The 26,561-nt window shown below is 48.0% G+C and overlaps 1 protein-coding gene across 11 annotated transcripts; it reads right to left on the reverse strand.

Annotated features, from left to right (window-relative positions):
* Positions 1 to 1,421: 1,421 nt before the first annotated feature.
* On the reverse strand, positions 1,422 to 25,504 carry LOC105486603 (heterogeneous nuclear ribonucleoprotein F). 11 transcript variants are annotated; one of them, XM_011749509.2, is made up of 4 exons: positions 25,400 to 25,504; positions 12,332 to 12,466; positions 10,524 to 10,582; positions 1,422 to 3,339 (listed from the first exon to the last, which is right to left on the reverse strand). In XM_011749509.2, exon 4 carries the CDS (start codon positions 3,285 to 3,287, stop codon positions 2,040 to 2,042), a length of 1,248 nt encoding a protein of 415 aa, XP_011747811.1. In that variant the 5' UTR covers positions 3,288 to 3,339; positions 10,524 to 10,582; positions 12,332 to 12,466; positions 25,400 to 25,504; the 3' UTR covers positions 1,422 to 2,039. The 11 variants fall into 11 exon arrangements, with proteins under 11 accessions (XP_011747811.1, XP_011747816.1, XP_011747813.1 ...); XM_011749514.3 differs by having other exon boundaries at positions 25,359 to 25,455; XM_011749511.2 differs by lacking the exon at positions 25,400 to 25,504 and adding an exon at positions 24,995 to 25,149.
* Between the last annotated feature and the right edge of the window lie 1,057 nt (positions 25,505 to 26,561).

Here is a 26,561-nt window from a genome sequence, read left to right on the forward strand (position 1 = left end):
ACTTGGGAGGCTGAGGTGGGAGGACAACTGGATAACTTGAGCACGGGAGGCTGACACTGCAGCGAGCCAGCATCATGCCACTAGACCCAACCTGGGAATCAGAGATTTGCTCCTCCCCGAGTTAACAATCCTGGAGCAAGGGGATGTGTTTTGCTGTCCATGTTACCTTGGGACATCAGGTCATCTAACACATTCACTTTCCCATCCCCTGAAGCACTTTCCACCCATGCATCCTAAATCTAGCAGACTTCCAGGGGTGTGCAGGTACTCTCCCCACCACTCTACAAAATCCGAGGTCTCATCTTCACCGCATTCCAGCCCCATTTCCAGCTGAAACTCCAGTTTTCCAATGGAAACTTCACTGTTTCTCTGGGTTTCCCTCACCTGTAGTCCTCTGCTTCCCCATGCAATGCTGACACTCGAAGCATGGTAGGCCCATGGGTAGGCAGAGATCCCAGATCAGGGCTACAGCAAGGATAGTTCTCTCTAGGTTTTCCCTATGCCAGTCTTCTGCATCCCTGTATCCTGCCATTCCTGGTGATGCTGCTGCCCTCACATCAGGCCATCCAAGCATGCAGAACACTGGAACTAAGGACTGTACCTAAGCTGAGCCTCTGAAGCCCAATGGAGCTAGAAAAGGCTGAAGACTTCACAGACTTAATTTTTAATGCAACTCTCAGGGGCTTAACCAAAAGCATTTACTCTTTAAGATACTAATGAAGACCCTTAATACTGGTAAAATCATTAACACTATATAGCTAGTAAAGGGGGAAAATAAACATTTTTGAATAGAATGGTTTTAAATAAACTCCACATTTTAAAGTCCTAATGGTTTGTATTTAGCATAAGGTTTAAAATGATAGTAATACTGTATGCTGTATGTAGAGCTGCCTGAATTTTAACACTGCTTTGTTGCCTAGGTGGGTAGCAATTTGAAAACAGGTCTCGAGCTTGGTAACGGGTATCCTGCCATAACCTAATCAACAAATGCACCCTACAGAAATCAGGAAAGTGACCAAAAAAAAAAATTTAAATCAGCATTTTATAAAAACTAGAAACAAAATAATGGTTTTCACAATGTAGCACTTGAAACTAAAGCTCTCCCACTATCAACAGATGTGACTCCAGCATCAAGGGCCCAGCAGGAAATTCCAAATGGTTTAGAACAGTGCACGTAAGTTGCCAGTGGCTGGGGCTGTGTGTCTATTTGATGCTTCCCGGAATGTGTGCTGCTAGTCACCATTTCCACCATTCACATATTTAACATTTTTATTAGACTTTTATTTAGCCTCATCATAAGAATATAAGGGAGATAATAGATTTGATGTATGAAATTTTTAAATTCACACTAAAATACATTACGATTAAAATGAATTATCTTCAACCCATTTTGCTATCTTTTGCTGAGTAATCTGTGCCAGTCATTGTGAAAAAGTCTTTATTTTAAGAAAAAAATTTAGTTAACAAAAAATTTAACAAGTTTCACTTAGCAAAATACACCCAAAAGGAAATCACAGTACAAAGAAAGTTTTAAGTCAAGGCCTCACCAATTCCTACAGTATTAGTATTGTGTCTCAATTCTCAAAACTAACTTTTAAAAAGCTTAAACTTAACCTAAAGGATCTTAAATGAAAATATAAACTAGAATGAACAAACATGAGAAATATTTCTTTGAATCAGGGAGCTAGCACCTTTGAGTTTTCCAAAAAAGCACGTCTCCCCAGTGTGTTCACTGTGATGTGGTGTAAAAGATCCACATTTAACATACTTAAACTACTTAAACTCGGATAACATCACTCTGAAGTATACTACCAAAATGTTAATTGAGAAAAGCTGAAAATAGTTTTAGTTTACTCATTATCACATGCTAGAAGAAAATTTTGCATGAGAAAACACTGAAGAGGTAATTTTTTAATCCAGATTTCACAAACTCATGGTGCAAAATGGGTCCCCCAGCTTCCTCTATTATAACTGCTCTTAACTGCTTGTTGGCTGCCTGTGAAAATTTGATTGAAGTAACTCAAATGTTCCTAACAAAACTAGTCATAGCCACCCATGCTGTTCTGCCCACTATAGCCGGCCCCGTAACAGCCACTCACTGACTGGCTCTCCAGGCCACTGTAAGTGGCCTGGGCAGCAGACACCCCCATGCCTTGCATCACCTGGCTGCTATATGCCCCATTGCTGGCCCCTGTTGTTGAATTCAAGAAGAGTTCTATGTATCTGTGCTGCATATTGGCCCTGTCTTTGGACATAGCTGCCACAGCTTCTTCATGAGTAGCAAACTCAACATCTGCTTCACCCGTCACTCTTCCATCTGGGCCGATCTCAATATGGACTCTCACAGGGTTGAGAGGAGAGAAGAAGTTGTAAATGTCGTTCTCGGTCGCTTTGTATGGCAGACCCCTCATGTGGACACAGTGGCCTGTGGTGCTCTGCACTGTGAACTCACTGTCGCCATATCTGTGGTCATACATTCCGGAGAGACAGTAGCTGAGATCTCTCCCGAACAGGTCGGTGGTGAAGCCGTAGCCATCACTGAGGCCACTGTACTCCTCGTAGCCCCCGTAGCCTGTGCTGTAGGCACCGGGCCTCATCCTCTCCAGGCCTGCCTGCTTCACGATGCCAATATACCTCCTGGCAGTCCCGGGCCGGTCATAGGGCCCTGGCCGCTGCACGGACATGAACTTCAGAGGGGGATCTGAGTATGACCTAACTTCCTCCTGGCTGCTCTTAAACACCTCGATGTACCTGTGCCCTATCCTCTCCTTGTGCTTCCCTAGAGCCTTCTCAGCTAACTCCTGCGAGGCAAACTGCACGAACGCTTCCCCTGTAATCTTGCCTTCGGGGTCCACAGGCAATGTGATCCCGTTTGGCACGATTTCCAACCCTGAGAAGAACTGAACAATTTCTTCCTTTGTGCATCCAAATGGGAGTCCTCGAAGCCGCACGAAGCCATCGTTGGCGCTGTCGGCACTGTTGGGACCGCTGTGCTTCAACACCCAATCCATCTCGGTTCTGTGGGACTTGAACACCTCAATGTACCGGTGTCCCATGCTTTCCCTGTCTTTTTTCAGGGCCATTTTTACATCATCTTCTGATCCAAGTTCAACAAAAGCCTCACCACTCTGCCTGCCCTCTCTAGTATAGATGAAATGGACACCTGCGGCCCCATCATGAATCGTGCAGTCAGAGAGGAAGTTCTGCACGTCCTCAACAGAGCAGGACCAGGGCAGGCCACGGAGCTTGACCACAAAGCCTTCACCTCCCTCAGGGCCCAGCATCATGGACACTTGACAGGGTGGGTGTCAGGTGATCTTGGGTGTGGCTTTTTTGTGGCTGGAAAAAAAAAAAAAAGACAAATTTATTTAATATGCACAACAAAAGTATGCAACAGAAAATTTCCCCATTTTACAGATGAGAGAGGTAGCAAGACATTAAGAAATATACCAAATACAATTGAGAGCTAAGATTTAACTCCAGGTTTCTCAAAAAATTACATGATCAGTCATAGGCAGTTTGAAAAAAATCAGGAGTTTACAAGACAGGACGATGCATGTGAACGTGGTGCCTTGAACACAGAGAAATGTAAATTTCAGTCAGGTGAGAGCAAGCGCATTTCCTTGTTATATTTATTCCACGTTTGTCATGATAATTATGTGGCAGTTCACTTATAAGAGCACCTCAGTTCTTCCTAAACTATAGGCCTTACATTTGGTTAAACAGCAAATTTAGTAAATTTTATTGTTTATGGTAGGATACTTTTACTTTCATGAGAAGGGATGGGAACATAGCAGGCTGTTTTTAAACCACAACATAGGGTAAGATTTTCTAATTTTCTCATCGGCAGTAATGTTGCCAGGATACAAGACAGTAACGGCTTACAGTGTCTACAGAGGTATGATTTTGCTCCCAAATCGTCCATTCAAACTAAATATCAGATTCACCAGTTCACATAAAATATAGCAGAATTGCTGTCTTTTGCTTAAGATCTAGAAGAGGGCACCGGGAAGAAAGGGCAATCGCAAAAGGGCTGAGAAATGCCCTTCCCACCAGGGTGGTACATGGCACTTGGAAGTCCAAACTCAAAGAATAAGGCCAACTACACACTAGAAGGCAGTCTTCTGAGAAAGAGCAGCAGCTGACCCAGACGCCAGGGTATACAGCATAGCCAGCCATAAGCAAGAAAAATACTGCAGTATTATGGTGCCGAAGACATATTTTTTTATGAACAATGTCAAAGATGATGCTCAAAATGAGCACAGGAGTATATGGAAATCTTTTTTTTTTTTTTTTTTTTTTTTTTTTTGAGACAGAGTTTCACTCTTGTTGCCCAGGATGGAGTGCAGTGGCACGATCTTGGCTCACTGCAACCTCCGCCTCCCTAGTTCAAGCGATTTTCCTGCCTCAGCCTCCCGAGTAGCTGGGATTACAGGCATGCACACCAAGCTAATTTTTTTTTTTTTTTTTTTTTTAGTAGAGACGGGGTTTCTCCGTGTTGGTCAGGCTGGTCTCTAACTCCCAACCTCAGGTGATCCACTCCCCCGAGCTTTTTTTTTTGGAGACGGAGTCTTGCTCTGTCTCCCAGACTGGAGTGCAGTGGCGATCTCATCTCACTGCAACCTCCGCCTCCCAGGTTCCAGTGGTTCTCTCCCCTCAGACTCGCGAGTAGCTGGGATTACAGGTGTGTGCCACCATGCCCAGATAATTTTTTTTTTGTTTTGAGACAGTCTCAATCTGTCACCCAGGCTGGAGTGTAATGGCACAATCTCAGCTCACTGCAACCTCCGCCTCCCAGGTTCAAGAAATTCTCCTGTCTCAATCTCCTGAGTAGCTGGGATTACAGGCCACCACACCCAGCTAATTTTTTTGTATTTTTAGTAGATACGGGGTTTCACCATGTTGGCCAGGCTGGTCTTTAATTCCTGACCTCAGGTGATCTGCCCGCCTTAGCTGCCCAAAGTGCTGGGATCACAGGCATGAGCCACCATGCACAGCTGGAAATCTAATGTTTCAAAGTGTCATTTTACATCAAGCATAATAGGTACAAGCTGCTAGTCTTTTCAAGCAATATGGGCTCATCATGTAGGGAAAAATGCTCCATTAAAAAAAACCCACAGTTTAAAAAACAGACAAAAAGTATAGGTAAGTGCAATTTAAGAAAAGGAAAAGCAAATTCATAATAAATGAAATGCTCAACTGCACTAGCTTCAGGGAAAACTAAATTAGTAACAAGTAGTTACCATTTTGACTGATATTAGTAATTTTAAAGTTTGATGTAGCCAATGCAGATGACATTTATCATACAGTGCTTCGTTATTTCATATTGACAATGTCTAAAAGGATAATTGTGTAAATCTTTTAAATCTGCCTGTGTCTACACCAGATCATAAAGACAACAAGACATGTCTCCTCTCCCAATAACAAGCATAATGACACAAATGAAACAGAACAGTATGTGATATCCTGAACACATCACCAAGACCAAATACCCGGCATTTACTCATGAACTGTGACTTGGCATGCAAGGGCTTTGAAAGTATACAGCCTAAGTAAAAGATGTCACCCTTGCTAATGAGTGGAACATGGAAGCCTCTGGGATGAGAGTCAAGGGGAGCTTAACCTGGACTGCTCATTGCCTACCTCAAATGTATTGACTATGTACATCAACTCAATCAACTTTTATAAAATAATCCTGAAGGGCAAAGGATTGGGCATAAATAATCCTATCTCCAATTCTCAAACTGTGCTTTGGGTCTGCAATAAACACCGGGGTTTAGCCTCCACCTTAGAATGTAATGGTCCCTGCCTCCCCAGGCCTTACCTAAATCCCCTGCAGCAGCACATGGCCACGGCAACATGCTGACCTGGCAGAGCAAGGTCACAAGAGCTTCTTCCTCTCCTGCCCATGGAGGGAATTCTGTGCTAACAGCTCAGAAGCTCCTCCTTGGAAAGTCAGGGCAAGTTTGCATTGTGTCTCTTGGGATAATGGGTCCGGGATCGCACAATTACAGGTGGGGGCTCCTTATGCAATTCCATTCCTAACACCCGGTCAGCCTAGGCACCACCTGTCCTTTTGTTTTTGACCATACCCTGGTCTTGCTCCTCAAACATGGAAAGTATCTGAAGGCCTCCCTCAAGTTCTGTTCCCAGCCTTCGGTCCAGCCATCATTCTGGGTGGGGGAGATGAAGCCATAATCCACTAACCATTTTCTCCTGGACCCTACACCTCCAATGATTTCACCATTCCCTGCAGGAAACCCCATCCTAATCACATCCTCCTCCCTCCACCACAACTGCTATCCCCCTCCTTTGTAGGGACCCTGGCTTCCTTATCCACACAGCCTCTCATTCTCTCCTCACTCTTCATAATCTAGCTTAGAGCAAGTATCATTTTAGGTTCCTTCCTCACAATACATGGAATTCATTCAATGAACTTCTTCCTTAACTGTACGCACCCAGTAAAACCAGAGCTCTCTGTAAGATTCCAAACAAATATCTGACTACTCCATGGATGTATTGAGTGGCTCAGCTGCACACAGACAGGCCAAATGGTGCCTCTAGGCTACGATTTCTCAGCCTCAGGACTACTGACATTTTGGACCAGACAGTTCTTTGTGGTCTGGGGGCAGGCCCAGGCACTGTAGGATGTTTAGCTGCATGCCTGGTCTCTGCCCACTAGATGCCAGCAGCACCCTCCACCTCCTGTTCTGACAACCAAATGTCTCCAGACATTCCCAAATGTTCTCTGGTGGCTAATGCTGCCCTCAAGTTGTCAAATACCATAGAAAATCAGGGTGAGGCCGGGCACAGTGGCTCCAACCTATAATCCTAGCACTTTGGGAGGCCAAGGTGAGTGGGATCATTTGAGGTCACGAGTTCCAGACCAGCCTGGCCAATAGACAAAACCGTGCCTCAACTAAAAATACGAAACACTAGACTGGGTGTGGTGGCTCATGCCTGTAATCCCAGCACTTTGGGAGGCCGAGGTAGGTGGATCACAAGGTCAGGAGATCAAGACCATCCTGGCTAACGCGGTGAAACCCCGTCTTGACTAAAAATACAAAAAATTAGCCGGGCGTGGTGGCGGGCGCCTGTAGTCCCAGCTACTTGGGAGGCTGAGGCAGGAGCATCGCTTGAACCTGGGAGGCAGAGGTTTCAGTGAGCCAAGATCACATCACTGCACTCCAGCCTGGGCGACAGAGTGAGACTCCGTCTCAAAAAAGAACTACCTGGATGTGGTGGCGGGCGCCTGTAGTCCCAGCCACTCGGGAGGCTGAGGTGAGAGAAAACCAGGAAGCGGAGTTTTCAGAGTGGAGATCACACCACTGCACTTGAGCCCAGGTGACAGAGTGAGAATCTTGACTCCACAAAAACAAAACAAAACAAAACAAAACACCCACCACACAAGAAGAAAAAAAAAAAAAAAGAAAATCAGAGTGAACAGCCTTAAGAGTAAGCAGGCCATCAATATCGCCCACTGTCCTACCCCAGCACCCTGCTTGTCCAAAGCCCTTCAGATGTCTGGGGCAGCCTTACAGATTCTCACCTCCTCTCCAGCTGGTCGACATTACTCTAGGAAGTGGACTTTGTGAAGTCAAGTCAGAGTCTAGGAGTTTGTAATCTAGTAGTGGGTCCCTTACAGCGGACATTATGAACAGCTCTGCTCTGGGTCCAACCTCACATACCCCGGGGTTCATGCTTTTTTCTTTCTTTCCCCTTTCTCCACTGAGCACTGTCTACTTGGTAATTAAACATGCTCAGTTCTACCCAATCATGTCATACCTCCCCTGCGCCAACTTTGTCTCTAGCTACTTGTTGATTTGTTTAGTAAAATCTTGTCAAAAGGTCTCTACTGTCACTTCTACTCCCCACCATTAAAACTGCACGATCAAGGTCAAGAGTGGTGGCTCACCAGAGTCAGGAGTTCAAGACCAGCCTGACCAAAATGGTGAAATCCTGCCTCTACCAAAAATACAAAATTAGCTGAGCATAGTGGTGGACACCTATGCTGAGCGCAGTGGCTGACGACTTTAATCCCAACACTTTGGGTGGCTAAGGCAGGCAGATCACTTGAGGTCAGGAGTTCCAGACCAGCCTAGCCAACATAGTGAAACCCCGTCTCTACTAAAAATACAAAAAATTAGCCAGGTGTGGTGGCGGGCGCCTGTAGTCCCAGCTACTCGGGAGGCTGAGGCAGGAGAATGGCACGAACCCGGAAGGCAGAGCTTGCAGTGAGCCAAGATTGCGTCACTGAACTCCAGCCTGGGCGAAACAGCAAGACTCTGTCAAAAATAAATAAATAAATAAATAAATAAATTTAGCTGGGCATGGTGGCGGGCACCTGTAATCCCAGCTACTCCAGACGCGGAAGCAGGAGAATCGTGCCACTGCACTGCAGCCTAGGTGACAAGAGTGAGACTTGTGTAAAAAACAAACAAAAAAAACCTACATGATCCTACCATACAGATCTTCACGGCAAGAAAAAGAGCGAATGTTTTCATCTTCATCTTAACCATTTCTTCCTGGAAATCCTCTCCCTTTCACTCCCTGTTGGCAATTACTCTTGGTTTTCCAGTTAATTCCTTAGACACTCTTAGTCTCTGAGTCCTTCCTTAACCATAGGGAATTGGGCTTGGGCCCAGTCCTCTTCTCAGTGGCCCCACCTGCTCCCAGGGTCTCCATAATCATCTCCAGGGTCAGGAGATATGCAAGCCTCCAGTCTTTGGCTCCCTGAAGCCCAGACGGGTAGATACAACTCTACTCCACAGGTTCTCCTCTGTGCCACAACTGAACCTCACATTCTCTCTTCTGTCACACTCCAATAGCAGCATGAATGCCCCGATCTGCACCCAGAGGTCCTAGAAGGAAACTGGAGTAATCCCTGACCTTCTCTCAAGCCCTCAAATCCAATCAACTCATCAACTCCCTTGGGTGATCCCATTCTCCACAGTATCCTCATCCCTAAATCCTATTCAACTCCTTGATTTCCTCAGCAATAAAGGTGCCTCATAGCTCTACGCTGTTCCTAACACATTGTAATGGCAGCCTATGAACTCAGTAATTCTCTTCTTTGTGAGTTATCAAATTGTCATTTTATCTCATGCTGTATTTCTCCTATTCTAATTCCTGTATGAACAAACAGCCAATTCCAGGCTACTGATCTCTTTTAAAGTATTCCAAGCATAGGCCTGTAATCCCCAGCACTTTGGGAGGCGGGCGGGTCACCTGAAGTCAGGAGTTCAAGACCAGCCTGATCAACAAGGAGACACCTCATCTCTACTAAAAATGCAAAATTAGCCAGGCGTGGTGGTGCATGCCTGTAATCCCAGCTACTCAGAAAGGCTAAGGCAGGAGAATCGCTTGAACCCAGGAGGCAGAGGTCGCAGTGAGCCAAGATCGCATCACTGCACTCCAGCCTGGGCAACAGGAGCAAAACTCCATCTCCACAAAAAAACAAAACAAAACAAACAACAACAACAACAAAAAAACGTTTTCCAAGCATACTGGCTAAGCCTTACTGCAATCCCATCTACGGCTCAGGTGTACTTTTAAAACTAATCACTGTCCTGCTTCCAAGTCCTCAGTGGTTTCCCATGGCCCTCAGAACAAGGACCACTGGCTCAGTTGGGTGCCTCAGGCCTTGCAACTTTTGCCTGCAACACTCTTCTACCTAAGCTCACTTCACTTCCTTTTTTCTCCTGAAATGTGCCAAGCTCTCTGCTCCTTCAGTGACGCACATAGTTGACACTCATGGTTAATTCTCTCCCCAAATATACTCTGTTCAACCTTCTGTCTACCTAAATCCCACTAATCCTTAAGGTCTAAGCTCAAATACACCACCTTTCTCAAATGTCTTCACATTATCCAAATTGTCTCATGCTCTACACTACCACAGCACTCTTGCTGTGTTGTTAAAGGGGTCTTCAAACCCACAATGGGAGCCTATTGGGGAGACACTTGTGCCTGTTTTGTTGGTCACCATGACCCCATCCTCAGTACAGGCTTGACCCAGCTGGCCCAAGATTAGCCAGGATTAACTGCTGCCCATGTGCAGGGGGGTCAACACCTTCCTCAAGAATGCAGTAGCCTGCCTAGCTAGGCTGAAAAAGACACACAAGTAGCATCAAAAAACAAAAACAAAAAAACACATTTCATAGAAGAATTACTTAAAATGCCTAATCTCTTACATGTCATGTTTTGCACCAGGAAATGTTTCAGAAGCAGAATGACTTCCTCTCTGAAGGCAAAGTGAAGAGACCATTCCTTTCCAAAACACATGTGTACACACCACTTAAAACACTTACTGCTTATTTTTACTCCAGAATTGGTTTTCTTTTCCATTTCTCAGAAGTCCTAAGGCTTTTCATTAACTAAAACTCAAGATGAAAAGAGCCCTGTGGTGTCCTGCTCAAGGTTAAAGTTTGTGACAAAACTTTTTTCACTCCAGGCTGCTAAGCAAATTTGAGTATAACAAATATAAATACTGCAGCTGAAAAAGGGCTCTTCTTAAAATAGCTCACCTTAAAAACAACCGCGGATGCCTTCAGTGGGAGACACTTCTGGATGGTAATGAACTGTCCTAAAAAAACAGAGCGATATTGGCTGTATGGTCTCAAGATCCTGGGCACTGGCTCTGGGATCAGAACTCCAGGTAAGGACAGGATATAGCTGGGAAGCCCTTTACATAGCGCCTGGGTTTAAATTAAATCTCACACCCCATCCGCCTAACAGCATTTTGGAAGTATTATCTTTTCACAGGGCAATACAGAGCACAACAAAAGAGAAAGGCCTTATTGATCTTGATTAGATTTACTCTTGATGAGATTCTCCTGCCTCAGTAGCTAGTACTACAAGCGTGAGTCACCACACGCAGCTAATTTTTGTATTTTTAGTAGAAACGAAATTTCACTGTGTTGGCCAGGCTGGTCCTGAATGCCTGACCTCAGGTGATCCGCCTGCCTCTGCCCAATTCCTGAGTTTCTACACTGAGGACCTTAAGTGCTGGGAGGAAATTTAAACATCAGGGGCAGGGCACTTGGGAAGTAGGTGGGTGGGGAGAAGTGACAACCACAGGGGATTTGACCTTAAGACCCCTCTTTCACTGGGATAGCACGGGCATGGGGCAACGGTGCTTGCTAGAAATTGTTATAGGAACACCTCTGTAAGCAGTGTGGAGACACATCCAAAAGACACTTCCAGTTTTATTGGGTAACTTCTTTGAAATATGCTTCACTAAAAAATACATCACAATCACTAGATCACCAACATCCCAGTAATAACGCTGCCCCATAGGACTAGGACACGGACTGAGGGCTATGGAATTCTGAGAACCAAGCTGCATGAGTTTTGGAAATGTGGAATTAGTAAAATCAACTAATTTTGCTAAACCTGACGTCTTAAAATGAAGACAATCACATCCGCCTTGTCTTGCAAACTTCCAGTGATTATTACATAAGACACTCTTGGGGGGTGTACAAATGTAAAGCATTACATTTATTAGGAAACCTATTCAGGGGTGAAATAGTTTCAAGTACTCTGGAATCAGGTTTTCAAAAGGCTTCAACAATCGTCTTGTTGAAGGATCTGAAGGGTGGAACCCAGTCATCTTAATGATCTGATCCACTTCTGCCCTAGTTTATCCCTGCGTGATCCACAGACCAACACCCTGAGGCCTCTGGGGACATGCACAACCTGGCAGCCAGACCCACGTACACCCATTTACCCCAATGGACCAGTCGCTGTGAGCCTGTAGACCACGGCCACAGCGTACCGCCAACGCACGCGGAGGAAGAGTCTGGTCTCCCCGCCCTCAGAGCCAGGAAACCGCTGGGGGCGGGGAGGGCTGCTCAGCTCCCCCAGGTGACTGGACAGGGAGATTTTCCGAGCGAGCTTGCACGCGGTCTACCTAGATAATTAAAACAGCGACCCTAAAACAGATCTGGGTGGGGGCTAAGAATCTCCATTTCCAAAAAGCGCTCTCGAACGAGCTCTTAGCTGTGATACAGGTTGGACGGGATTAACGCTTGCCTTCAGGCAGAGCCAATCAAGATAAACAGGGCGCGCCGGAGTCCTACTAGTCTGGCTATCTGCAGAGTAAACAGGGCCGTTCAAGCACCACCCACCTCGTTTTCTTTTGTTCAGGACAGGACTCGAGGAGGAACCCTGGCCTCCCCTCCTAGACACACTCCCGTGCTCCCCGGGAAACCGGGTAGCATTCTCGCTAGGCGGCTGGGAGCGCGTTCGGCCGCGCCGCCCCCATTACTCAGTTACACTCTCAAACCAAAGTCCACCCGGTCGGGCCCACGGACTTTCATGCTCTAAGACTTACCACGGAGGCGAGCGGGACTGGTTTCTGTTGCTACCAGGCAAGCGCGGCTGGCAGCCAAGAGCCCCGAAATTCCACCGAAGCTCAACCACGCAGAGGGCTCCGGGGAAAGTCCAGGTGCATCTTTTTGTTCTCAACCTGCAACAGAAATCCAAGTGGTGGGGAGCCCCTTCCGCGAGGTGGGAGGCCCGGACGCGCGATAAGCGTGTTTTGGCGGGAAGCAGCGCCTAGGACCCGAGAGAAGGTGACGGCGACGTTCTCGCGGCCTCCTCCCAGCGCTCCGGCAGCCTCGGACCGCCCGGCCCGGCAGGAAGGTCGGCCCCAGGGCCTGCGCGGGCTCGGGCGGGAGCTTCCGGGCGGGGGGCGGAGCAAGCGGGGCGGGGGGGCAGGGACTGGAGGACTCCCGGAGGGAAAGGCGCCCTGCGGGAGGGGGAGGGGAGGGGGCGCCTGGCGGGCTTCCGGGGCCCTGAGGGTGAGGGCGACGGCGAGGTGGGGTGGGGGCTGTTTCCCCGGCCCGCCGAGCTAGCCCGCCTGGGCGGGACCTCCGGGACCTACGGTCCGAGCGGGGCTGAGGGGAGGGAAGGAAGAGGCGCTCCTAGGTCTGGGTCCGTCTCTGGGCGACCAGGGCGGCGGAAAGGGACCTGGGGGGCGGCCCGGGCTGGAGTGGCGGGGCTGGTGCGCCCGCGCAGCGGCTCACCACGCCAGGGACGGGCCGTCGGCCCCGAGGCGGCGCGGGGTCCGGAGTCCGGGAAGCGGAGGCCTCGTGATTCAAGACCGGCAGCCGGACGTGGGTCACGGGGTGTAGAGGAGGAAGTGCCACCGCCGGGCCCGCCAAGATGTCACCAATGGGAAACGCGTGCCTGCAGGTGCGGCCCCGTGGCCCGCGCGCTGGGCCCAGGCAGGAAGTGGGGGAAGGAGAGTCAGGGCGGCGGGAAGATAGTTCTCCGAGTTCTCCCGAAGGGAGCTGGGCGCGAGCGCGACCTGGGGAAAGTCCAGAGTGCCAGCCACGGGGAGGGGCGGGCACTGCAGAGTGGAACAGAAGCCAGCAAGTTAGACACAGCCTTTCTCCGGGAGGCTGCCTCTAAATTCGAACTAGAGGAGGTGCCTTGGTTTGTACATTTGACCGTGGATACACGTAAAAGATTTTGAAAAAAAATCTTTGAAAAACAATTTTTAGAACGCAATTCCTAAAACTTTTAACCACGCAATTTTGTGGACCTCTGAATCTTAATTCAAATGAACTGGAGAACAATTATAAAGCAATTTCGATACTATGAACAGTGACATTTTATATTACGGAATTATAAATTTTGTTGTAATTATGCTGTAATTTTATTTCTTTAAAAGACCCTTTTTAGAGCCACAAATATTTGCAGATAACTGATTTCTCGAATATGTTTCAGATTACTTGGAAAGTGGAAATACACATGAAACAAGATGTGCTATGAGCTAGTAATTATTAAAGCTCCTGATGCAGTTTCATTACACTTGTTTCTACTTTTGTGTATGTTTGACTTTTTTTTTTTTTTTTTTGAGACAGTCTTCACTCTGTCGCCCAAGCTGGAGTGCAGTGGCATGATCTCGGCTCACTGCAACCTCCGCCTCCTGGGTTGAGGCGATTCTCCTGCCTCAGCCTCCCGAGTAGCTAGGACTATAGGCCCATGCCACTGTACCAGCTACTTTTTGTATTTTTAATAGAGATGAGGTTTCACCATGTTGGCTAGGCTGGTCTTGATCTCTTGACCTCGTGATCCCCCTGCCTCGGCCTCCCAAAGGGCTGGGATTACAGGCGCCAGCCCCCCGCCCGGCCTGTTTGCGGTTTTTTTTTTTTTTTTTTGAGACAGTGTCTCACTCTGTCCCCCAGGCTGTAGTGCAGTGGTGCGATCTCGGCTCACTGCAACCTCCCCTCCCAGGTTCAAGCGATTCTCCTGCCTCAGCCTCTTGAGTAGCTGGGATTACAGGGACACGCTACCACGCCCGGCTAATTTTTGTATTTTTCGTAGAGACAGGGTTTCACCATGTTGGTCAGGCTGGTCTCGAACTCTTGACCTTGTGATCCACCCACCTCGGCCTCTCAAAATGCTGGGATCACAGGCGTGAGCCACCGCACCCCGGCCTGTTTGACATTTTTAACAGAATTATTTTGAGACGGGGTCCGACTCAGTTGCTGAGGCTGGAATGCAGTGGCACGATCTTGGCTCACTGCAGCTTCAATCTTCCAGGCTCAAGCGAGCCTCCAACCTCAGCATCCTGAGTAGCTGGGACCACAGGCATGCAACCACGCCGGGCTAATATAACTGTCTGTAAAAGTGAGAGAAAACAAGTCTTTACAATGCACTTACTAGATGACAGCAATTCAGGGAACAGTAACATACTGCATATAGTGATGTAGAAACTACAAGGACAAATGAGCCAGTCCTTCCTCAGAATAGTTCCAGATAAAAGAACTCACAGAATTATGGTTATGTTATAAAATAAAGCAATTAAGTTTTAGAAATCCATCTTGAAATATCTGTGATGGCTTGGATTTGTTTGAAGTTGTCCACAAAGTAGTAGGTGGGGAGATGGAGAATAACTGTTGAATCTGGGTGACAGGCACATTAGCCTCAACATCCTGGGCTCAAGTGATCTTCCCACCTTAGCCTCCCCAAAGCAGCTGGGACTACAGTTGCATGCCACCAAGCCGGGCTAATTTTTTCCTTTTTTAGTAGAGACAAGATCTCTCTATGATGCCTAGACTGGTCCGTAACTCCTGGGCTCAACTGATCCACCTTGGCCTCCCAAAGTGCTGGGATTATAGGGGTGAGTCACTGTGCCTGGCCCAAGGCAAGTTTTAATTATTGATCAGTCACCATAGGGTTCCTGCCTGTGAGGGAACAACCTGTGCACAAGACTTGAGCCAGGGGTCTTACTGTGCAACTGCAGCTAGGTCTGAGATCAATGGTAGGAGATGACATAGCCTTAAAGGCCTGGTTTGCCGTTCAAAGGCCAGTGGGAAGGCATTTAATGGAATGTGGTGTGATTGCAGTTTTGCTTTTTAACAGTCTAGATGCTATCTGGAAAATGAATGGTGGGAATAGATACATAGAGATAAGACGGGAAGGAATGAAACAAGTCTAGGAAGACTGCTGGGAATTGAAGAATGTGAAAGGATTTGAGTAATGTAGAGAAAAATGACAATCTGGAAATTGATTGACTCACCAAGAAATACTGCGCACCTAAAAGATGCAGGAACTGTAGTGGTAGAGACACAGTTCCTGCCTTGGTGGGTCCAGTAACAGTGGAGTAGGAAATCAAGAAATGAGGCCGGGCGCGGTGGCTCAAGCCTGTAATCCCAGCACTTTGGGAGGCCGAGACGGGCGGATCACAAGGTCAGGAGATCAAGACCATCCTGGCTAATCCGGTGAAACCCCGTCTCTACTAAAAAATACAAAAAACTAGCCGGGCAAGGTGGCGGGCGCCTGTAGTCCCAGCTACTCGGGAGGCTGAGGCAGGAGAATGGCATGAACCCGGGAGGCGGAGCTTGCAGTGAGCTGAGATCCGGCCACTGCACACCAGCCTGGGCGACAAGAGTGAGACTCCGTCTCAAAAAAAAAAAAAAAAAAGGAAATCAAGAAATGTACAAATATTTGACAACAAATTTTGGAATGAACAAAAAATAGAAAATAGGGATTAGCTCAGATTGGGGTTCTGAGGAAGTGACAAACAGGAGCATGGGTGAGTGGGAACACTGAGTGATGAATTTCATGTAGAAAGAAGGGAAATTCTTTTTTCCTTGATAAATAGCTGAGGTTTAAAGTAGAAGCTGGCCAGGAGCAGTGGCTCAAGCCTGTAATCCCAGCACTTTGGGGGGCCGAGGTGGGAGGATCACTTGAGCCCAAGAGAGTTTGAGACCCGCCTGGGCAATATAGTGAGACCCCCCCATCCATCTCTATATAGGAAAAATAAAAATGAGGGGGGAAAAAAGATAAGTTAAAAGCCCATTATTCTTTTTTCCTTCTGTACATTATTTCCCCTCTGCATACTTGTTCAAATTATTTATATTTTTTACCAAAGCCCTTTACTAGGATACATTTTGGTGCTGGATGCTTTGTATTCATATTCTTATTTCGTGGTGAATTCTTTCGATTGAAGAAATTTAGCTGCTGCTGCTGCTCACGTCTGTTCACCACATGAGAAGCACAAGATGGGTCTTGGGGGCAAAAATTCCCCATCATGGTATATAGTATGTGAGCAGATCACAGACCTATTTGTTATGGATGTCTTCCTTTTCTGTTGGAAATGATATTGAAAATTGGACTTAATGGCCTCAAAAGTCTCTTCCAACCCAGCAATTTTATAAAATCCCTATTGTGACTCTAAAGTACTTCCTGCTGTCATGAACTCAAGAATTATGATACAAGACACGAATTCCATTACAAAAAATGCACCAACGCACACATTTGTACTTAATTTTTCAAGGGCACATGGATCTGAAGTGTGAGAATTCAACCCAATTCACACAACATGCCAAATTCAATACACAGAGCTATCCTAAAAGCTATTAAGGACTGAGAAGTGGCCGGGCACGGTGGCTCATGCCTATAATCCCAGCACTTCGGGAGGCTGAGGCGGGCGGATCACGAGGTCAGGAGGTTGAGACCATCCTGGCTAACACAGTGAAACCCCATCTCTACTAAAAATACAAAAAATTAGCCAGGCACGGTGGCAGGCGCCTGTAGTCCCAGCTACTCGGAAGGCTGAGGCAGGAGAATGGCATGAACCCAGGAGGCGGAGCTTGCAGGGAGCACCGCTGCACTCCAGCCTGGGCAATAGAGCAAGACTCCATCTCAAAAAAAAAAAAAAAAAAAAGGACTGAGAAGCTGTAGATGGAGCATATATTAACATTTTAAATGTTTGCTCCATTATTACTACATTTTTATCCACCAAAGGGCATCTGTTCTGATCTGCCTGCAACAGGAAAGCTGTTTTCCATTACCATCTTATCAGGTTCTTTCACTTACTTGCTGTAGCTAAATCTGGGGGGATAACACACTGCTTCCCTCAGCATTCATTTTTCAAAAGATGTGTTACTAAAAAGCATCAAGAGTAGTATAATGTAATGTTACATTTTAAATATACTGTTTGTATTGAAATTAATGTAAGGGACATTTTTTTGACTGATCATAAAACAAGCAACCATTGCTATTTGATATTGATTGCATTTTGCAAATGACTCAAGAATCATGATATCTAAGGTAAATGTTCCTTAAAATGTTAATAAAAAGCAAAACTGCTACTAGACTGCTGTTCCTAAAAATAAAATCTGTTCTTACCTGAGGGAAAATGTCATTATTTGGATTACCTGGACTAACTGGAAATAATACCCATGCCTACCTAAGAAATGGGTATGTGCAGATTCCACTAAACAAAAATACAATTGATAGGAAGATCAATTTTGTTTTTCCCAGACCACCTCCTGTACCTCTCTCCCTTGAGCAAGCAGCCCCTAAGTAGGTGCATAGTCAAACCCTGGAGCTGGACAGAAAGGAGGCCTGTGGGGTATCCTCAGCCCCCTGAGGAAGGTACATCCCTTGGGATGGGAATTCTTTCTGAAGCCTCCATGGAAACATGACACCTTAGGTTCCAAGCAGCTGGCCCTGAGCTGAGACTGCTGGCCCTGAGCTGTGCTGCCCAGGGGACCACTGCATTCTGCCTTGGGAGAACTGTGGAGAACAGAGATGGAAAGAGGAAAGGAACATGACAATTTACAGAAGAGGGGCTCCAGCACTCAGAAATAACGTATCACACCTCATACTTCGGCAGGTTTCAGGGAACAAGAAGTGCTAAACAAAAACCAAAATGATTTTAACAGGAAAAAAAAGAGCAACTTCAGATACCACTCCATTACAAAAAAAACAAACAAAAACAAAAAAAACCAAACTTTCTGGAACTAAAATCGAGTTTCAAATTTAAAAATTAGTAATGAATTCAAAGAAAGGAAAATCCAGTAGAATAAACATCAAAACAGAAACAATGGGGGAGAAGATAAGAGATTTGCACGACATACTTTTTCCAAAGCAGTTTCTGCTATACTTTAAACTTAGGAGTTTTACCAACACACGCCTGTGCTGTGTCTTTTCACAATATCCTAATGGGAACTACAGGGATCTTAAGCCTGGAAAATTCACTTCTATGCTTTATCGTTTCTCTTGCTGCCTCCATCTGTTTCTTTTTCTCCTTCTGGAATTCCTACTATTCACATTATTTCTCCTGCCTGAAAAGGAACCAACCCTATCAACACCCTTATCTTAAGACTTCTAGCCTCCATAACTGTGAGAAAATTTGTTACTAGTCTCTATTACTTTGCATGGCAGCCCTAGCATACTAATACACCATGTTACCAAACCAGACAAAAACACCACAAGAAAACTAACTTCTGAATTCTATGTACTTCTAACACCAACTTAAATTAGAAAAGATAGGTATTTGTCATAAACGTCATAATTCTATTAGATGGCCCTATTCTAATCAAATAACTTATGATGGGTTTATCAGGATGTAACATAGTAAGTAGGAGTATCTGTATTTATATTAGGTGAAGAGTTGTCTAACAGGAGGCATACTGTTAGGATAAATCTAATAGGAGTCTTAATCTGTCATGCCTTTCCTTAATTATGATGGCTTTTTGTGTGTGTGTGTTTTTTTTAAACGGTCTTGCTTTCTTGCTCAGGCTGGTATGCAGTAGTGCGATCACAACTCACTGCATCCTCTATCTACTGGGCTCGAGGGATCCTCCCCACTTAGCCTGCCAAGTAGCTGGTATTACAAGTGTTCGCTATCACATCTGGCTAATTAAAAATTCTTTTTTGAAAAGATAGGGTCTTGCCATCTTGCCCAGGCTGGTCTTGATCTCCTGAGCTCAAATGCATTCTTCCACCTTGACCTCCCAAGTGTTGGGATTACAGGTGTGAGCCTACATTGCCTGCTCTGTGTCACTTTTTCTCTTCTGAGTCGGACTCTGGCTCTGTCACCCAGGCTAGTGTGCAGGCGCACGATCTCAGTTCAGTGAAACCTCCGCCTCCTGAGGTCAAGCAATTCTCCTGCCTCAGCCTGGGATTACAGATGCACACCACCACCCCCAGCAAATTTTTGTATTTTTAGTAGAGATGGGGTTTCACCACATTGGCCAGGCTGGTTTTGGACTCTTGGCCTCAAGCAATCTGCCTGCCCCAGCCTCCCAAAGTGCTGGGATTAAAGGTGTGAGCCACCCCGTCCAGTCTGTGTCATTTTCAAGAGATCTTTTTCCTAGCCCAAGCCCATATGGTTATCTGAACTTACAAAGCGCTGATGTTTTTACCTAAATTTTTACACTTAGATCTACAATGAACTTGAAATTGATTTTTTCATTTCCAAAAGAGTTTACAATCAGTTCATCAAGTATCACAGGCTAATTTTACTCAAGAACTCAGATGCGAAAGTCCAAACCAAGTATCAGTCAACCAAATCCAGCAATATGTAAAGCAATATTATGACCAAGTTGGGTTTATTTCAGGAATGCAAGTGTAGTTGATCATTTCAAGCTCAATCACTGCAATTTATCATACTGATGTATCAATGGAGACAAAGTACAGAGGTAATTTTTTAATGTTTTATGAGAAATGCTAAACTGAATTTATGTCAAGGAAGAAACGAGGCCATGTACTGTGGCTCACACCTGTAATCCCAGCACTTTGGGAGGCCGAGGTGGGCAGATCACTTGAGCTCAGGAGACCACCCTGGGCAACATGGCAAAACCCCTTCTCTACAAAAAAATACAAAAAAATATTAGCTGGGCATGTGGCACACACCTGTAATCCCAGCTACTTGGGGGGCTGAGGTAGGAGGATTGCCCGAGCCCAGGAGGTCAAGGCTGCAGTGAGCTCTGTTTGCACCATGGCACTCCAGTGTGCACATCAAAATGAAATTGTTTCTTGAAAAAAAAAAAACAAACAAAATGTAGGGGGCTGGGTGTGGTGGGTGGCTCATGCCTGTAATCCCAGCACTTTGGGAGGCCAAAGCAGGCAGATCACTTGAGGTCAGCAGTTTGAGACCACCCTGGCCAATATGGTGAAACCATCTCTACTATTAGACGGGCGTGGTGGTGCTGCACGCCTGTAATCCCAGCTGCTCATGAGCCTGAGAATTGCTTGAACCCAGGAGGCTCAGGCTGCACTGAGCCCGGATACTGCCACTGCACTCCAGCCTGGGTGACAGAGTGAGACTCCGTGTCTTAAAAAAAAAAAAAAAAAAAAGGAAAACAAAAGTACATCTTAGAGCGATCAAATGATCATTGAAGGAGTTATCATCTTATAAAAGTATTCCTGCTAATAAGTGAGAAGGAATCGATTATTAAAATATCACTAATTTGGAAACCATTTAAGAAAATAATAGATCTAGGTAATGATCATTAATAGCTGCTGTAACATGACAAAAGGGAAAATACCAACCAATATGTGCCTCCAGTAGGGGAACAGCACCTCAACTAAGTATTCTTTCCAAAAACTCCCATGTGAATCAAAACTACCTCCAGGCTGGGTGTAGTGGCTCACACCTGTAATCCCAGCACTTTGGGGGGCTGAAGCGGGTGGATCACCTGAGGTCAGGAGGTTGAGACCAGCCTGACCAACAAGGTGATTCCCTGTCTCTACTAAAAATACGCCTGTAATCCCAGCTACTCAGGAGGCTGAGGCAAGAGAACTGCTTGAACCCAGGAGGCGGAGGTTGCAGTGAGTCAAGATCACTGCCATTGCACTCCAGCCTGGGCAACAAAACCAAAACTCTGTTTTAAAAACAAAAATAAAACCAAAACCAACACCACTTCTAGAGGTAACTATCACTTTACAGCAAATATAAAGAACAGAGACTCAAAGGCCACCAGGGAAAAACAATCAGAAAAATGCGAAGTGTGGGGAAGGAATGCTGCAAGACAACCCGACAAATATAACCGGGAATGGGGCCTTTAAGAAAGGGGAACTTCTAGATGATCACTGATACAGCATCCATTCACCACACCTGAAATGTGTATGTGTAAAACTCACTGGATTTTGACAGGTTCACAGGATTGTTTTTAATTATTTTAGTCAAGATCATGGAGAAACGAAAGTGTTTTAATAGTGGATATGTGTTAGGTTAAATTATTAATACAGGCCGGGCGCGGAGGCTCAAGCCTGTAATCCCAGCACTTTGGGAGGCCGAGACGGGCGGATCACGAGGTCAGGAGATCGAGACCATTCTGGCTAACACAGTGAAACCCTGTCTCTACCAAAAAACACAAAATACTAGCCCGGCAAGGTGGCGGGCGCCTGTAGTCCCAGCTACTCGGGAGGCTGAGGCAGGAGAATGGCGTAAACCCGGGAGGCGGAGTTTGCAGTGAGCTGAGATCCGCACGGCACTCCAGCCCACGGCACTCCAGCCCGGGCGACAGAGTGAGACTCCGTCTCAAAAAAAAAAAAAAAAAAAAAAAGAATATAAGATTACATTTATAGCATACATTATATTTCTATTGGCCAGTGCTGCTCTGAATTTAAAAAGTTATCTACAAAATATAAGGTGTGACTTTGGATCCTGACTCAAACCAACCAGTTGTTTAAAATATTTAATACGGAAACATTTAAACCCTAGAAACTTGGTATTTTGGAATGTATTTTTAGGTATGATAGCAGTATTATGGTTAGATTTTAAAAGTCCTTATAAATACTGCAGATTTATTTATTAATAAACAACTTATTGGTCTGGGATTTGCTGTAAAATAACCCAGGGTGGTCTTGGCTGACAGTTCTCCCTCTGCCCACCCTGTTGCCCTCCAAAGAACCGTAGCTCAGGGGAACTAAGACAGGGCAAGGGCCCCGGCAGGGGAGGGGTGTCCCGGTCCAACTTGGGACCCAGTCCCAATTGTGTCCCTGGGCACGTGACTTCTCCCAACCTCCATTTTCTCATCTGGGGCTAATAGCAACCCCTTTTACAGTAGTCCTGAGAATGTAATTAGAAAATGGAGTAAAACTTCTAGGACCTAGTAAGAATCAACTAATGTGGTTCTCTCGAAGAGCAGAGAACCAGAGCTCAGTGGAGGAGGGGAATTAGAGAAGCCACCTCCACGGAAAGGGCCTGTCACATTTCTGCAGCCCCTGCAGGCATCTACCCGCACTAGGCTCTCATTTGCCTCCAGACTTTCCAAGGTTCTGGCCACGTGGGAAAAGTAACTTTATTTACTCACTATTTTCCCTTAAATAAATTGCAATTTTTACCTGAATAAAGCTTTGTAACGCTACCCTTAACAGAAAACTTGACAGTTTACAAAAAAGTGGCCAGGCATGATGGCTCACGCCTGTAATCCCAGCACTTTGGGAGGTAGAGGCGTGAGAATCGCTTGAACACAAAAGTTTGAAAATCAATCTGGGCAACACAAGGAGACCCCATCTCTACAAAAAATACAAAAATTTGTCAGGCGTGCTGGAGAATGCCCGTGGTCCCAGATACTCGGCAGCTGAGGTGGGAGGACCCCTTGAGCACACACAGGAGGATCTCGGCAGCGAGCCGAGATCACACCATTGCACTCCAGCCTGGGCAACAAAGTGAGACCCTGTCTCAAAAAATAATATATATAATATATATGTATCATTTTATAGAGACGGGGTCGGTCTCTGACGCCCAAGCGATTCTCCCACACCTCGGCCTCCCTAAATGCTGGGATTACAGGCGTGAGCCACCTCACCCGGCCGGCAGTGACTCTAATCTACAGAATGCACACCAGAATGTAATACCTACAAGGCAAAAGATCTTTTTGCTTAGGAATAAAGCAATCTCTCTCTTTACATTCATTAAAGTAGTAATGTCTTATTTTATAAATTCTGTAAAAGCAACGAGTCACTTTTCAGGGATAGCGCTTAAGATATCTTTCACCTACCTAGAGAACCCAATAAATTTTTATCTTACTAGGAATTCAGAGACAACCACGTATCTAACTTTTAAAAATATAAGTAGAAAGAATTATATGTGTATATTTTTGGAAGAATTAAGATGACTTTTTGAAAGGAACGACTGAAGACAACACTTTCAGAACTCCCTGCCGCCTGAGGCTGTGGCCCTGACCCCGGCGCAGCGCCCGCCCCGCGCGGTTCCGGGAAGCCGCCGTCGCCGCCCGTTGCCCTTCGCGCGCAGCCGCCAGCGCGCGCCTCCTGTCCCGCCACGCAGATGGCCGGCCCGAGCCCCCAGCGCCCGCAAGCAGTTTCGAAAACTAAAGAGGCGCGTTAGCTCGTCCCCGGGCCGCTCGGAGACCGAAAAGCCGCAGCGAAGGGCGCCCCGCGGGCAATGGCCGAGCTCGGCTCTCCTTCCACTCTCCAGCCGGGACACACGCGGAGCCGAGCGGGGATCCCAGGCACCTAGCGGGAGGGGTCCCCGCGACCTGGGCGGTCTGGCGGGGAGGGCGAGTCGGGTGCCCTGCTCCTCAAAACCCTGGTCCACGACTCTGCGGTTGGGGGAGCGGGGCAGCCGGCGCAGCAGGAGCCGGGCCCCGTCCGCAAGTTTCCTAGGAGCAGGGCGGAATCGACGAAAATGCTTCATACACACAAGCAGAAGGGAAAAAAAAAAGGGACGACTAAGCCGAAGAGCGCGCACGAGTCAGATTTTCACCCCAGATACAAACACGGTACCTCTAGGAGCAGGAGACCAACACAGAGACCGCGCTACGAAGACACGCGGCGCCGCCGAGGAAGAGAAAGGGCCCAGGGCAGAGAGCTAAGGCTCCGGGAACCGGGCGTGGGAGGAGGGCGGAGCCAACTCCCCACAAGGAAGTCTTGTGCAACTCTCAGGCGCCTACAGCCACGTGAGCGCGCGGCTTTCATTTTATTCAGGTATTATTACTACTGTTATTACTTCTGAGACAAGGTCTCACTCCCATCGGCCAGGCTGGAATGCAGTGGCACAGTCACTGTCACTGCAGCCTCGACCTCCTCAGAGCAAGCAACTCTCCCGCCTCAGCCTCTCGAGTAGCTGGGACAACAGGCGCGCGCCACCACACGTGGCTATTTTTTTTTTTTTAACTTTTTAGCAAAGACAGTTTCACTATGTTGCCCAGGCTTGTCGGGAACTCTTGGGCTCAAGAGATCCTCCCGGCTGGGCCTCCCACTGAGCCAGGCCTGTTCTTCCAGAGCCCTCCGGTGGTCGCCAGCGCCCGACCAGGAGGCTGAACTAACGCACCGGCCGGCCGTGTCTTCCCGGCAGCCCCTGACTCCAAAATCTCAGCCCGCGGTGCTCACCGCGTGGGACCACTATCTGGGCGTGCGGCTCTCGACCTCCGACACTGCGTCTCCCGATCCCAGGGGGTCCAGTTCTCGCCGGTCCCACGTACCGGCCCCTCGACCTCGAATCCGTCCCCCAAATCTCAGCGCCGCGGCCCCTCATTATGTGCAGTCCTCGATCGGTCCCAGATGCGCGGCGCTTAAACTCAGATCTCTCCTCCCTGATCCCAAATCCCAGCCCCAGCCCCACCCACCCCAATAGGCCCAAACCCCAGGTAGTCCGGGTACGGGGCCCTGGACTTCGGAAGGTCTCCCCAATCTCAAATCCCAGGCCCACTGTCCACACCCCCAGGGGGACCCGGTCACGGGTGTGCGGCCTTCGACGTCGGAGACTTCGGCCACCCCTCACCTCGGCCTCCGAGTCTCTACGCTCCCGCTCTCACATCAGGCACCCCGGTGGTCCCTCGGAGCACCTAGAGGAGGGTGGGACGCGGGGAACTTGGCAGTTGTAGCAGAGGCAGTTGAGGCTTGTTGACCATCACCATGGAAACCCCCGGCTGCGAGCACGGGGCGGGGCCTACGAGGGGCGGGGTCAGGCGCGCTGCCGGCCCCAGTCCTTAGCGCCTGCCCGACGAGAGCACGCGGCTTTGCCGGAAGCCCTCCTGCTCCCGGCGTGCCAGGCCCCGACTCGGCCCCACTCCCCGGCTCGGCCCTTTGCCCTGAGCACCCGGAAACAGAAGCCCAAGGAGCCCGCGTCCCCACCCCGCTGCTACCTGCCGGCGTGACAGCGATTCAGTGCCACCCCGAACCCCACCTTAAGGAAGACGCGGCGCAGTCCTGCTTCCACGACGGAGCCGGAAGGACGCAAGGACCGCGGTAGGGCGGAGCTTCTGCGTCTTGCACCCGGGGGCGGGGCCGCGACGGCGCTACTGTGACGCGCCCAGAGCGGAGCTACCGGTTGGCCGGCCGGGCGCGGAGCTGAGCCGACACTGGGGGCGGGGGTGTGGGGGAGGCGGCGGAGGCAGACTAGCGAGGACGTTTCTGGAGAGGAGAAGGGAGGGGTGGGGAGGGGATGGGGGGAGGAGAAGGGAGGGGTGGGGAGGAGAAGGGAGGGGTGGGGAGGGGATGGGGGAGGAGGAGGAGGAGGAAGTGGAGCGGCGGGAAAGATCCCTCTGACTGCCCCTGAGGCCCTGGAGGAAGGCCACTGGTAAGCCCCGCAGGACACTGAAATGTGCGCTCAAAGGACTCCTGATTTGAAGACTAGGATGGGAAAAGGAAATGAGAACCATGGCAGGCCGTGGTGGCGCAAGCCTGTGGTCCCAGTAATTTGGGAGGCTAAGGCGGGAGAATCGCTTGAGCCCGGGAGGTCGAGGCTGCAGTGATTCGTGACTGCTCCACTGCGTCCAGCCTGGGCGACAGAGCGAGAGGCTGTCTCAAAAAATAAAATAAGGAAAGAAGTACACTGAGGGCCGGGCGCAATGGCTCACGCCTGTAATCCCACCACTTTGGGAGGCCGAGGCGGACGTATCACGCGGTGAGGAGAGCGAGACCATCCTGGCCAACATGGTGAAACCCCGTTTCTACTAAAATACAAAAAATTAGCCGGGCGTGGTGGCGCGCGTCTGTAGTCCCAGCTACTCGGGTGGCTGAGGCAGGGGAATCGCTTGAACGCGGGAGGCGGAGGTTGCGTGAGCCGTGATGGCACCACTGCACTCCAGCCTGGCGACAGAGCGAGACTGCGTCTCAAAAAAAAAAAAAAAAAAAAAAAGTACGCTGAGTACTCCAGAGATCGCTTAAAGGCGTCTCAGAGCGGGGCAAGCGTTAGGAGGGATTTGTCAGGTCGAAGTTGCTCACGTGGTAATTCCGTGGTGTGAGAAGCCCCCAAACCTCAGAATGTAACTCAGACCCAGGTCGAGGGCAAGGTTTTCAGTCACAGAGCACCTGAACACAGAGATTTGGTGGCTAATGGCTAAGCC

Source organism: Macaca nemestrina, chromosome 9 (assembly GCF_043159975.1).
Source record: "Macaca nemestrina isolate mMacNem1 chromosome 9, mMacNem.hap1, whole genome shotgun sequence".
Classification (NCBI taxonomy): domain Eukaryota; kingdom Metazoa; phylum Chordata; class Mammalia; order Primates; family Cercopithecidae; genus Macaca; species Macaca nemestrina.